This window comes from Saccoglossus kowalevskii, chromosome 2, assembly GCF_978046115.1.
Source record: "Saccoglossus kowalevskii chromosome 2, keSacKowa6.1, whole genome shotgun sequence".
NCBI lineage: Eukaryota > Metazoa > Hemichordata > Enteropneusta > Harrimaniidae > Saccoglossus > Saccoglossus kowalevskii.
Genome location: NC_140642.1, coordinates 9364733 through 9379986, shown reverse-complemented (window position 1 = coordinate 9379986; position 15254 = coordinate 9364733). Strand labels below are relative to the sequence as shown.

Here is a 15254-nt window from a genome sequence, read left to right as displayed (position 1 = left end):
TGCATGATAACCAAAGTACTGTGTTTTAGGGAGATGATCACAATCAAACAAGCGGTATCCGGGTTTTGAATTCCAAAGTACAATCCACACATAAATCAGTTTGACATTTTGAATGTAATAACAAAACGTGTTGTCAAATTGAAACATGTCTGAAAATAAAATAAATATGGCTGCTTGTTAACAAGTTTGAATCAAATTACAAAAACTTGTGTGCATCAGTAACCCATCATGTATTACGTTCATGCCAAGTTTGAATAAAACTGGCCAAGACATGCCTGAGACTGTTCATGCCAAAAATTCCTAAAGGGCAACCAAAAGAAATCAAAGAATATTTAGAACTGTGCTGAGAGTATTGGAGGCATATGAAGTAAAAATAGGGAATATTTAAAATTAATTCAAAATTGAATATTAGCCTTTCACAGAGAAAGCTGGCAACTATTTGTCTGCTATTCGAGTTGCATGTTAAAACAATGGGACTCACAGTATTGAAGTATACTTTACAATAAATTGTACATCAGCGGTTTGCAGTCTGATTTTTTTTTACAGAGCACCTATTCTGAATAGGTCGATAGTTAATATGCACTAATTTCAACCTAAAACAAATCAGGTCTTTGCGTTGTACTAGAGCATCTATCTACCGAGTTTCATTGAAATGTGATGATTAGTAGTCCAGATATTTGTAAAAAAATTTTTACTGATTATTATGCATATACACAGACAGGATAACTGCAAAGACTCCCATTGTTTACTTCAAATCAACTTTGAACAAAATGTTGGAGATACAATGATAGACAGAGGGCAGACAGACAGAATTGTTTCAGACTTTGACCGATGGGGACTAAAAAGTACAGCTCAATGAATTAAACGTCTCTTCATTTAAGTCTGATAATGAAACCTCTAGTAAGCATCACCGTATAGTGCTAACATAGGTACATCAAAAGTACTACTAGGTCATTCTTGATCCTACTTTTCAATTTTCCACTGATGCGTTTTGAAACTAATTTGATCTTCTTCATTGTACACTCAAATATGCAATCCACTGCAGAAAAATATGTTTTCAAATGGACAATGGAATCCAACAATCGTCTAGTATGAAAGGGAATTTTTCGTGCATGTTGTTTTTGTATTGTTGTTTGTATTTGTTATTATATCAGTGCTGTAAAACATGCATAAAATTGCATTTCTTCATAATTTCAGCTTCACTGCCTTCCCAATGAGCTAATGGAGTACCACTACTACTATTCCAATAATTACACCACAAGAAAGTTACTTGTATATCATATAACCATATTTGCATACAATATAACAATTATAAAATGTTTAAAAGCTAGAACAACCAATATTATATAAAAAAAAAAAAATGTTTTTATTTTTTTGACTATAGCTACAAATATCTACATCTACACAAAAACAGTTTTAAAATTGTTGAAATATACATAAAGTTGTCCAATAAGGCAGGTGGAGTATAAAAGAGAATTCAGCTAACAAGACCTGGAAATAAGAATAAAAAGTCAATCAGTTGTATCAAAAACAAGTTTTTGTTTTGGCTGAGTTTTCAATTCCTTGTACTTCGTTGGGCTTTTGGCACAATCTCAAGAACCCTGGTATTTTTTGTCTAATGTTTAAACTGCTTCCAGAATGAGATCATAAAACAACCTGTTGTGTTTATGTTTAAGATTAATGGCCACTCAACAACATCACAAGTTTTCCTCTCAAAGTCTGAAATTCTTTCTGGTAATATTTCTCAAGTTCTCATAGAATATTTTAAATCAAATTCACTTGTTACTGTAGAATACTTTATTTTCGCTATTTTCGCTGAAGGGGTGATTCCGTGAAAATAAAATCCAGCGAATATACTTTTTTTCCTATATTTCACATTAAACTCATCAAAAATCGGTGAAAATAAATTCCATAGAAAAACGCCCAAAAAGCTTTTTCAGCGAAAATTAATTCCAGCGAAAATAAAGTATTTCACAGTACTTGGAATGCTAGATTAACACCTTACTAGATTTTGGAAAAATTGTTTGTTCGTATGCATCCCTTATCATTCTTCCCAAGACATTATTGCATTATACACTCAATTATGTTTAGTTGCTCACATGTACATATCAGGAATGTTAGAGCTCCCTCTATAGTTAAAATTGAATACTTAATGTGAATACAAAATACAAAGTGAATACTCACCCAAGTAATCGTCCATAAGTGATCCTATCGCAAACTGTAAAAAGAAAAAAAAGCAATCATTTTATAGATTATGATGTGATTAGTACAGCATCTGCAGAACATATTGATTTCAGGGTTTATGTCAAGTAACTGGACATGGTTTTATCAGACCCCTGAATATACAACAATGCATACAGCAGGCCACAGGTAAAACTGTCTACCAATCTGGAATTCCTTTAGACTACCTGGAGAATTATGTTGAATGCACTCCACTTTAAATCTGCAGTCTACTGAAAGAAGTGAGTACCGTGTTTGCACAGGTGCCGGTATGTAAAAAGGCAGATATGTCTATGGTCAAAATAAATAGTGATACAGCATACAATAAATGCAATTTTTGGTATATGTGTTGCTTCTAATAAAGCAAACATAGTGTAGGTAGTTTGACTACACTTTTCATTACCAACAAAATTACTGGTAAAACCAATGTATATTACAACACTTTTCATTACCAACAAAATTACCAGTAAAACCAATGTATATTACAACACTTTGCATTACCAACAAAATTACCAGTAAAACCAATGTATATTACAACACTTTTCATTACCAACAAAATTACCATATTACATGTACATTAAAATAGTTTTTTTTTACTCTAAGATGTTAACTGTTTTAAATGCCTTTCACTTTCGAGTGATGCCTAAATTAGAGTGACACCAAAATTAGAATACATACAGTAGTACGGTCAACTTGTTGTTGCTAAATATATAAGGATGAGATATTGAAAAATTATCACTTACGATATCTGAAGCATCTACTCTTGTTCCTACTATCTTTAACCTAATTTCATCATCTTGTTGTATGACTACATCCTATAAAACAATAACATGATGGTTACCAAGGTTACTTCAGGTTCACTTATCACATCATCTTCTGACATCATTATATACCATTCATACAAGTCATTGTCAATGACACGTCCCCGTTCCGTTCATATTTGAGTGACATATACATTCAAAGCAGATCATGACCGAAATGCACCTGCATATGTACAACACATTGTGCTAAATCTGAACAAAATCCATCCATGCATGACTGAGATCCGGTTCTGGAATTGTGAAAATATGTGATTTTGATGCATTTTCGGCCTTAAAATGGCCATCATTCCGCTATTGTTAAGCAGATCATGAAACAAATGCACATATCTATTTGTGACATGATGTACCATGTGTGTGTGAAGTTTGAACTTGATCAATCCAGACATGTCTTGGATACGGATCCAGAACTGAATTCTTTAACAAAATGGCCGCCAGTCGGCTATTTCGATTTTGATCCGAAAAAAAAATGACGTGCATCAAGGTCCTATTATGTTTAATGTATGTACCAAATTTGAACAAAATCCATCCATGCATAACTGAGATACGGGTCCGGAATGGTGAAAATGTGCCATTTCAATGCATTTTCGGCCTTAAAGCGGCCCCCATTTGGCTATCGTTAATGAGATCATGAAACAAATGCACATACATATTTGTGACATGATGTACCTTGTGTGTGTGAAGTTTGAACTTGATCAATCCAGACATGTCTCGGATACGGATCAAGAACTGAATTCTTTAAAACAAAATGGCCGCCAGTCGGCTATTTCGAACTTGATCCGAAAAAAAAATGACGTGCATCAAGGTCCTATTATGTTTAATGTATGTACCAAATTTGAATGAAATCCGTCCATGCATAACTGAGATCCGGGTCCGGAATGGTGAAAATGTGCGATTTCAATGCATTTTCGGCCTTAAAGCGGCCGCCATTTGGCTATCGTTAATAAGATCATGAAACAAATGCACATACATATTTGTGACATGATGTACCTTGTGTGTGTGAAGTTTGAACTCGATCAATCCAAGCATGTCTCAGATACGGATCCAGAACTGAATTCTTTAAAACAAAATGGCCGCCAGTCGGCCATTTCGAACCCAATCCCAAAAAAAAAAATGACGTGCATCAAGGTCCTATTATGTTTAATGTATGTACCAAATTTGAACAAAATCCGTCCATGCATAACTGAGATCCGGGTCCGGAATGGTGAAAATGTGCGATTTTGATGCATTTTCGGCCTTAAAATGGCCGCTATTCGGCTATCGTTAATGAGATCATGAAACAAATGCACATACATATTTGTGACATGATGTACCTTGTGTGTGTGAAGTTTGAACTTGATCAATCCAGACATGTCTCGGATACAGATCCAGAACTGAATTCTTTAAAACAAAATGGCCGCCAGTCGGCTATTTCGAACTTGATCCGAAAAAAAAAATGACGTGCATCAAGGTCCTATTATGTTTAATGTATGTTCCAAATTTGAATGAAATCCGTCCATGCATAACTGAGATCCGGGTCCGGAATGGTGAAAATGTGCGATTTCAATGCATTTTCGGCCTTAAAGCGGCCGCCATTTGGCTATCGTTAATGAGATCATGAAACAAACGCACATACATATTTGTGACATGATGTACCTTGTGTGTGTGAAGTTTGAACTCGATCAATCCAAGCATGTCTCAGATACGGATCCAGAACTGAATTCTTTAAAACAAAATGGCCGCCAGTCGGCCATTTCGAACCTGATCCAAAAAAAAAAATGACGTGCATCAAGGTCCTATTATGTTTAATGTATGTACCAAATTTGAAGAAAATCCATCCATGCATAACTGAGATCCGGGTCCGGAATGGTGAAAATGTGCGATTTTGATGCATTTTCGGCCTTAAAATGGCCGCTATTCGGCTATCGTTAATCGGATCATGAAAAAAATGCATGTGCATATGTCCCATATAAGGTGTGATGTATGAGTGAAGTTTGAACTTAATCGGTCCATGCATGTTCGAGATACAGGTGATCACGGACGCACGGACGCACGGACGCACACAGGGCAAAACATAAGTCCCCGTTTTCGGACTGCGTCCGAACGGGGACTAATAAACTATCAGTTGGAGGAGTTTAGCAATTAATGTGTTGAAAGGTTTTCAATGTTCAATATTGATGATTCACAGTCTGTTCAGACTACAACGCGGAACTCAGAAATAATCCATAATTAATCCAGTCCGGGTTCAAGTACAATATGGGATTGAAAATTTGACATATATTAATGTCCATGAATTATAACTACTTACCTCATCTTGTGTCTTGTAACATGGGGGATTGGAATTGGGATCAAACTCCATATCTGATGGAATGGACTGCAAGCAGAAGAAAATAAACTATTATATGTTTTTCTTAAACTTGAATATTAGATAAATCATGAAAAATTTAAATATCTGAACTTTGACACTAGACCACAAGAGCATGATGGGAAATAAGCTACATATATTAACCAAAATATCAACATACTCATTTTCATAGTTTATAGTAACTTGCTAGTGACTATATAATGAGATAATGATCTTGATGTTTAAAACGCGAGAATACTGGTTTACAATTACTACAATATTAATGCTTTGTTGATGTCTAAACACAGTCAAAGGCTTGTGTTTACAGAAGTTAACACTTGCCACCATACAGCAGCAAACTTCTGTTTCAGAATGGCACACATTTTACAGCTAAGTTATAAACATTGAGTGGAACAGGCAGGGGGTGGCAGCTTACTGAATAACTAAACTAGAGTATCAATTAGTAGAAATACAAAGAGGCACTTGAAATGCCTAACTTGGTTTTGGATACACATCCGCTGTGCCAGAAACTACTGTCACACCCTTGTTTTAAAAAATCATGGAAAGATACAATACGTTCTTGTTTATAAACATAAAAAGGACTCACATGTCTGGATACAAAACAGGAAAGTGGTCCAATCTCAGTGAAAAGACCAACCTACATGAAAAACAATAAGAGTTGGTGTCAAAGGAGATATACAAAATAAATCATGTTACTATTTGAGGTGTTTATTATCAATCACCCATGCTATTTATTTTAGAGTCAGTCATCCATAACTCTGGTGCTAAGTAGGTCTGATAGGGAGTTAGATTTCAAGGTGGAAGACATTCAATAGTTATTAACAATAATAATACAATACAAGTAGTTATATTATGCTACATATATGCTTATCTGAGATCTGGACTACTTAAATGTATTGATATTACAACCACACAGGCAGGATAGCTGTGCAACTTTATGCCATAAGGATTTCTATAACATTGTTTTTAAATAGACTACAAAGCATCATGAAAATAATCCTGTGCAGAGTTCAACTTCTACTTCTAGGTTACTAACAGAATGCTTGCAAAAGCTACCAATGACTTTTTGATGTCTTCAGCTAGTCAAAACACAAGACACATTACTACCAATATATTATTTGAAATAAAGTGGCAGTGTTTTCTGATTCATAATTTCACAGTGTTCTGTACTATATACATTTATATTGGAAGAGATACAATTTCTACATGGCGCTAACATCATATACACTGTATGTATTTATTAAAGGTGTGTAATTTTAGATTGGATATGTATCCTTTAATTTTAGCCAAAGTAATGCTACTTAATACACCAATAGTCATATTCAAAATAGATTAACAAATATGTATTCACACGGGATGAAATAACTCTAAAATGTTTGCATTTTGGGTTGAATAAAAAGAAATAATTCATTTCTGGTAAACGCAGATTTGACCCTTTTATAGCCAAACTGGACACTTGTAGGTACACCTTTCATTTTTGAACCAAAATGTCAACCTGTACATGCAAGATATGGTGTATTATTGACAATTACTCCTGTATAACAGCATAGGCCAAGCATGAATTTTCTTCAAATAAAAAGTTATTCCTACCAACCTACTTCTATTTTCAATGTTACCAGAAACACACTATTGATTTTATTTGGCCTTATAACTAAAACTCTGCAACACAAATAAATATCGCTGTCTATAAAATAAACGCATACTGATATATTTTCGAATTACATGCGCTACTTTTAGAGATATACTTCTAATAGAGCAAATAAGACAGTTCAGAAAACCTGTGTTAGTAACCACTTCTATATAAAGATCACCTGCCTATAGTGACCACTTCTATTTAAAGATCACCTGCCTATAGTGACCACTTCTATATAAAGATCACCTGCCTATAGTGACCACTTCTATATAAAGATCACCTGCCTATAGTGACCACTTCTATATAAAGATCACCTGCCTATAGTGACCACTTCTATATAAAGATCACCTGCCTATAGTGACCACTTCTATATAAAGATCACCTGCCTATAGTGACCACTTCTATATAAAGATCACCTGCCTATAGTGACCACTTTCAGGTAGTCCCAAGACATAAAATAAGATCAAGAAAACCTTAAGAAAGAACTCCTGTGTGCTGAAGCTATAGGAGGCATGAAGCACAAATAAGGAATGCTATAATTACTAGTTCGGTTAAAATTTGATGAGTGGTATTCGAGATATCTCTGGAGCACCTATAAATTAGTTAATTTTTAGGTAACTAGTAAGCACAAAAATAAACTGAACATGTATACAGCTTATCCCTGAGCATCTTTGTACCAAGTTTCATTTAATCTGATGAGTGGTACAGTTATTGATGGAAAAGTTAAATATTGGCTATATGCAAATTGGCTAGTTAATATGCAAATTAAGTCTTTAAGTTTATGGATTTCAACCATAAACTAATCAGGTCTGTGCATTATCTAAGAGCATCTACATGTACTATGTTTGATTAAAATCTGTCAAGTGAAAATGCCTAAAATTAGCTAAGCAATATGCAAATTAGGGAATTTATATGCAAGGGAATTTTAACCAAAAACTAATCAGGACTGAGCATTATCTAAGTATCAAGTTTCATTGAAATCTGTTTAATAGTATGTGAGAAACAAGTGAAAATGTTTATAATTGGTTAATTAATAGGAAAATTAAGTCATTAATCAGGTCTGCACATTATCCCACAGCATACATGTACCATGAGAAATAAGTGAAAAGCCTCAAAATATTAATTGGTTAATTAACATGCATGTCAGGTACAGGTAATTAATATGTGCGGATTTTAACCAAAAACTAATCAGGTCTGTGCATTATCCCCCAGCATCCATATAGAAAGTTTCATTTAAAGGGAAACCGCTCAATCCCATGGACTGCACCAAAGAATCATGAGACACTATTGTTTATGTTGTTTACAAAGTTAATCTATCTTTTGTTATCATTGTAATTTTAATCCAGAAAGTAAATTTGTTGTGAGATTAGGCTTAACTGGAAGTGCCTCTTTAAATCTTTTGAATAGTACATGTACATGAGAAAAAGTGAAAAGCCTGAAATTATTAATTGGTTAATTGATATGCAAATTAGGTAATTATTATGCACAGAACAGGTATGAGCATTATCTCAAAGCATCTACTTAATTTCATTAAAATCTTATGATTGGTTCTTGAGATATAGATACATACACACATACAGACCCACTAGCCTCAAGGACTCCCATTGTGTGCTTTGCAAAAACTGTAGTCCAAAGCACTAATTAGAATTCTGCATACTTGGCTGATTTTGATTTTGTTCAACTCAAATGTTTATCTCATTCACAATTGTCTGCACAAATATGTCAAATTAGTTGGCAATACAAAAATAAATACCGGTAATACCACATCTATATAAAGACATCTACATCCCATACTACAGTAAAAAGTCAGTGTACTTAATTCATATAATAAAGTCCTACCTTGTTGACTTGTGTAACTACAGCATCAACAACCTCTCCTTTAAATGGTCTGAATACAATAGCTTTATATTTGACTGGATACAGCACGAATCCTCGACTTGGTTGAATCCTACCAGCTCCTATATTATCTATCGTAGTTACTGCTATAACAAATCCATATCTACAAAATACATTGAAATATTGTCCCTCATAAATATTACAGAAAGTTAGTTGTACTGCTTGTTACATTTATTATCACAGTAGTACAGTGTAATCTCTGACACATTGGTAATTAGACTTACTTTCCTGTACATGTTCCTTCCACTTCAGTAAATAACTTCTGTTTCACTGTGTTAAGTAGATTAGGTCCAAAATATCTGGGATGAAGTAATATCTCATGTTCTAAAGATATCTGTAATGCAAATATTATACATGAATATTAATAAACATATAATACAGTGACCTGCTCCACTGCCCTGATGTTTTTAGTTGAACAATAACTACATCCCCCCAAAATACATAGTACAGTGAAAAGTAAATTTTAATATGAAACCAAACATTGTCAATAACACAATCTGTGTTACATATTTCTAAAATGATCTGACCCACTATGCTGTTAAATAATATATTGCAAGTATTTACTAACAAGTTAGTTTTTAGACCCCTTTACATACATGCAAATGGATAGAAGAAAATGGCCATCAGTATTCTTTTCTATGACCATTAGTCTGTCATTATAGAGTGTCAGGTTTAACTACAGGCACTTAAATCAGGATTTGTGATAGGTTTAGGGTTGTGGGGTTAGGGCATACCAGATCCGCTATCCTATAGAAATAACAAAAGGGTAGGCAACTGTGGTAAACTGATTCCTTGGTATACTGTCAATTTATTTTGAATTTGGAGTATTCAAACTGAAATTTGACAAAATGTGCTTTTTTTTTCAACACTATCTGGTGACACAGCGAAGGAGAGACAACTGCCTGAGAAAGCTTCATTCGTCTAGTACTCTCCCATTGAAGCAATTGCATCAACAATCGTCAGGTTTTTCAAAACTTAACTGGTTAACCTCATATTCAGTTGACCAAATCATAATATACACAAATCATAATGTACACATAAAATTCCTTGGAAGGAATTAAATTGTTTATACAAAACAAGGACAATGAAAATCCAAGACAAGAAAACTAATATAAAACAAACTACATAAAGACAATGGCTAATAAAAAAACTTAACCTTATATGGCAAGAATAACAATGACTATAATACAATCATAATAGGCAATCATATCTAGTAACAAAAATAACACAATAATAAAAAAAAAATCAATTGAATAAATTTAATTCCTTGAAAAAGAAATATTGAGGGGAACTCAAATTTCAATGTGTTGCTGTCTCAATAACATTATTTTTAATGAATTCAGCCAGTAAAATAAATAAACCAGTGGTAGTGGTCGTCACGCCATGCATGTGCAACATTTGATTCTCTCACAATCTAATGCGCTCTTCTCATGGAAATCACAAGTATGACGTTTGATCTGGGCGTGATTTTTTTGATAACTTCCAATCACCTAAAAAATACCTAATTAAAGCTTTGTAACATCTCAGTTTGTACTCGTTAATCTGTGCAACAGTCAAAGTCATCATCTCTGTTTAGGTATCAGGATGATCCGGCCCTGGTTTGTTGCGGCCCTGGTAAAAAAAAGACGTTCCGGCCCCAAAACAATTTGGTTGATCCGGCCCTAGTATAAATTATATTCGATATGTGTTCATATCTAATGTTAATATATTAAATGCATAACGAATGCTTGACTATCTTGTTTAACAATTATTTTTCGTCTTTTGCAGGGCATTTTCACGATTTCACACCATATTTTACACAATGCAACAGATGTTTTTTTTCATTTACTCGCCGCCACCTTTGTGCTAAGCACCATATGGCCCGAGTGATTGACACTGTGCACGTGGACATGTGTGGCCCGCAGACAGATAACTTGAATACATATCTAATAAAATCCGTTTTAGTCAGGGTTCGAATAAACATTTGTGGTTTGTCACTATTGAATTAAGAACGTTAATCAACAGAGGAAAAGAATGTAGAAAGCAGACAAAATGGTTTTATTGGTCTTTCAGTAAATAAACAAATAAACTGTTTCTTTGTACGTTGTGCTTCTGGTTGTTGAGCAATACATTTTAGTTCCGCACAGGGTCCGCGTTTGTTTGGTTCGTTTGCATGTGTTTCCATGGGGAATTGCGCGAATAAATTAAGAGCGGAAGTCGGAATGTAACAATGTAGCAAGATGCCTCACTTTGTCGCCATGTACTAAAAGTAATCGTGATTATATGCTAGATTACAAACAATGATCTGTCGGTTGGCGGCAGATCATTGTTGAAAGAAAAAAATTCACGGCTAAAAGAAGGTGTTAACAACTTGAATAGAAGTGAGTACGTGACTGATGATACCGCGCACGTACGTAAGTGGTCAATATTATGAACAATGAAATGTCGTTCACACACTCGGTGTATAAGACTAGAGAGCAAAGCACAGTTCAGTCATTCTGATTCAGTCTAGCTATCAGTTAACTGCTCTATCAGTCCCACTGATAATCTGTATCGCATCGTCTCATATCAGTCCCACTGATAATAAATAAATCGTACCATGTTACGGTACGTCGCATTATATCAGTCCCACTGATAATAAATAAATCGTCCCAAGTTACGGTACATCGCATTATATCAGTCCCACTGATAATAAATAAATCGTACCATGTTACGGTACGTCGCATTATATCAGTCCCACTGATAATAAATAAATCGTCCCAAGTTACGGTACATCGCATTATATCAGTCCCACTGATAATAAATAAATCGTACCATGTTACGGTACGTCGCATTATATCAGTCCCACTGATAATAAATAAATCGTCCCATGTTACGGTACGTCGCATTATATCAGTCCCACTGATAATAAATAAATCGTCCCATGTTACGGTACGTCGCATTATATCAGTCCCACTGATAATAAATAAATCGTCCCAAGTTACGGTACATCGCATTATATCAGTCCCACTGATAATAAATAAATCGTACCATGTTACGGTACGTCGCATTATATCAGTCCCACTGATAATAAATAAATCGTCCCATGTTACGGTACGTCGCATTATATCAGTCCCACTGATAATAAATAAATCGTACCATGTTACGGTACGTCGCATTATATCAGTCCCACTGATAATAAATAAATCGTCCCAAGTTACGGTACATCGCATTATATCATTCCCACTGATAATAAATAAATCGTCCCATGTTACGGTACGTCGCATTATACCAGTCCCACTGATAATAAATAAATCGTACCATGTTACGGTACGCCGCATTATATCAGTCCCACTGATAATAAATAAATCGTACCATGTTACGGTACGTCGCATTATATCAGTCCCACTGATAATAAATAAATCGTCCCAAGTTACGGTACATCGCATTATATCAGTCCCACTGATAATAAATAAATCGTACCATGTTACGGTACGTCGCATTATATCAGTCCCACTGATAATAAATAAATCGTACCATGTTACGGTACGCCGCATTATATCAGTCCCACTGATAATAAATAAATCGTACCATGTTACGGTACGTCGCATTATATCAGTCCCACTGATAATAAATAAATCGTACCATGTTACGGTACGTCGCATTATATCAGTCCCACTGATAATAAATAAATCGTACCATGTTACGGTACGCCGCATTATATCAGTCCCACTGATAATAAATAAATCGTACCATGTTACGGTACGTCGCATTATATCAGTCCCACTGATAATAAATAAATCGTCCCATGTTACGGTACGTCGCATTATATCAGTGAGTCCCACTGATAATAAATAAATCGTCCCATGTTACGGTACGTCGCATTTTTTCATTCCCACTGATAATAAATAAATCGTACCATGTTACGGTACGTCGCATTATACCAGTCCCACTGATAATAAATAAATCGTCCAATGTTACGGTACATCGCATTATATCAGTCCCACTGATAATAAATAAATCGTACCATGTTACGGTACGTCGCATTATATCAGTCCCACTGATAATAAATAAATCGTACCATGTTACGGTACATCGCATTATATCAGTCCCACTGATAATAAATAAATCGTCCCATGTTACGGTACATCGCATTATATCAGTCCCACTGATAATAAATAAATCGTACCATGTTACGGTACGTCGCATTATATCAGTCCCACTGATAATAAATAAATCGTACCATGTTACGGTACATCGCATTATATCAGTCCCACTGATAATAAATAAATCGTACCATGTTACGGTACATCGCATTATATCAGTCCCACTGATAATAAATAAATCGTACCATGTTACGGTACGTCGCATTATATCAGTCCCACTGATAATAAATAAATCGTACCATGTTACGGTACGTCGCATAATATCAGTCCCACTGATAATAAATAAATTGTCCCATGTTACAGTACGTCGCATTATATCAGTCCCACTGATAATAAATAAATCGTCCCATGTTATGGTACGTGGAATTATATCAATCCAACTGATAATAAATAAATCGTACCATGTTACGGTACGTCGCATTATATCAGTCCCACTGATAATAAATAAATCGTACCATGTTATGGTACATCGCATTATATCATTCCCACTGATAATAAATAAATCGTACCATGTTACGGTACGTCGCATTATATCATTCCCACTGATAATAAATAAATCGTCCCATGTTACGGTACGTCGCATTCGATCAGTCCCACTGATAATAAATAAGTCGTCCCATGTCACGGTCGCATTATATCACTCCCACTGATTATAAAAAAACTCAAACTAGGCAACAATGAGTCAGGTGGCGCCTGATGATACCACACTACACCGCATGTACTGGTAATGAGGGACCTCGTGCCAGAGTGATTTTCTATATGATGTCTAGCAAATGTTTCAAATGAAATATATTGAAATCGACAGATTTAATGCTACATTACGTTTGCAGAAAACTAATTTTGTTGATTAGAAAATTGGTTCCCTACACTTTAAATATTCGTGGGTACTTTGACACATTGTCTCTGGAGCGTGTTTGCTACACTCCTCATTTCCATTACAATGATTGTGTGTACTTTGACATTGTACCGCCCGACCGGAAGGTGTGTACGACCCTTGCAATGTGCTAAAACGTAAGTGTTAAAATTGGCTGCAATCTTTCCATGAACTCTGATAAGTCCTACAAAAGATGGTAAAAAAAAAATTGTGGATAAGATAGTCACACATTTAATATATTGACGTTCATTACGCGACAAACCACGAATGTGCATTCGAACCCTGACTAAAACAGATTGTATTAAATGTGTAATTTATTGTCTGCCGTTCACGTGCATAGGTGGCGAATAAATGAACATACATCTGTCAAACACGGTGTGAAATCGTGAAAATTCCCTGCAAAAGACGAAAAATATAACAAGATAGTCAAGCATTCGTTGTGCATTTATTATATTAACATTAGATATGAACACGTATCAAATATAATTTATACCAGGGCCGGATCGACCAAACTGTTTTGGGGCCGGAACGTCCAAACCAGGGTAGGAACGTCTTTTTTTTACCAGGGCCGCAACAAACCAGGGCCGGATCGTCTAGAAATCTCTGTTTATATGCGACTCGTATATCTCGCGCATACTTGGCACGACGACTACAGACTAGACTTTCATTTTCTACTTGATTTTCTTTACATATGAATCACATATCGTTTCTTCTTCAGAGGGTTTCTGTATTGTTGTCTTCCAACAGATAAAACTTACTAAGGCTTTCTCCAAAATCTACATTTGTTATTGTACAGTAGGGAGATAACTAAATTACTTTTGAATGTTCGTTAGGTTCTAAGTTTATTTCGTCCCATTTTACCAGAGTCATTATTTATTTCATGTACAGAGAAATCAGTTTACCAGTTGCATATCCTTTCTTTATAACCTAACCCCTACACAATTCGCATGCCCGTGGGTTTAACAGGTCCGACCATTATGGTGCGACTACTCTCAAAAACGAAACATAAAAACGAGCGCAACAATAACATTGTTGTATTATTGGACTGTATCAACAACACATCTTGCGCTGATTCCTCAAAAACGAAACAAATTATCGTCGAATATATGATTAAATACATAATAAATAGGTGAACACAAACAAAATAAGAAAATCTCATCATTACTTACGTGATAAAACATTATTTGTTTCTCGCTTGTGCAAAGGGCTGCTGCTTGTACGGAAGTACTTCTAAGGATGAACTTCAAAATGGCGGGAGCTAATTTGCATTTTTAGGTCAATATTCTATTGGATTTCCATAAGTTACTCAAACATATATAGAGCATACCAATGCATACAAAGAATA

The 15254-nt window shown here is 35.0% G+C and overlaps 1 protein-coding gene across 1 annotated transcript; it reads right to left on the bottom strand.

Moving 5' to 3' along the window:
- Positions 1-95: 95 nt before the first annotated feature.
- Positions 96-15159, bottom strand: LOC100370989 (DNA-directed RNA polymerase II subunit RPB7). The gene is made up of 8 exons (XM_002731263.4): positions 15079-15159; positions 9136-9245; positions 8855-9014; positions 5969-6019; positions 5326-5391; positions 2964-3035; positions 2185-2218; positions 96-1491 (listed from the first exon to the last, which is right to left on the bottom strand). The coding sequence occupies exons 1-8, from the start codon at positions 15088-15090 to the stop codon at positions 1478-1480; spliced, it is 519 nt and encodes a 172-aa protein (XP_002731309.1). The 5' UTR covers positions 15091-15159; the 3' UTR covers positions 96-1477.
- Positions 15160-15254: the final 95 nt, after the last annotated feature.

Coding starts and splice junctions, on each gene's coding strand:
- LOC100370989 (XM_002731263.4), bottom strand. Junction 6,020..8,854: donor TAGTTACACAAGTCAACAAG/GTAGGACTTTAT, acceptor TTTTTCATGTAG/GTTGGTCTTTTCACTGAGAT. Junction 3,036..5,325: donor GTTACAAGACACAAGATGAG/GTAAGTAGTTAT, acceptor ATTGTTTTATAG/GATGTAGTCATACAACAAGA.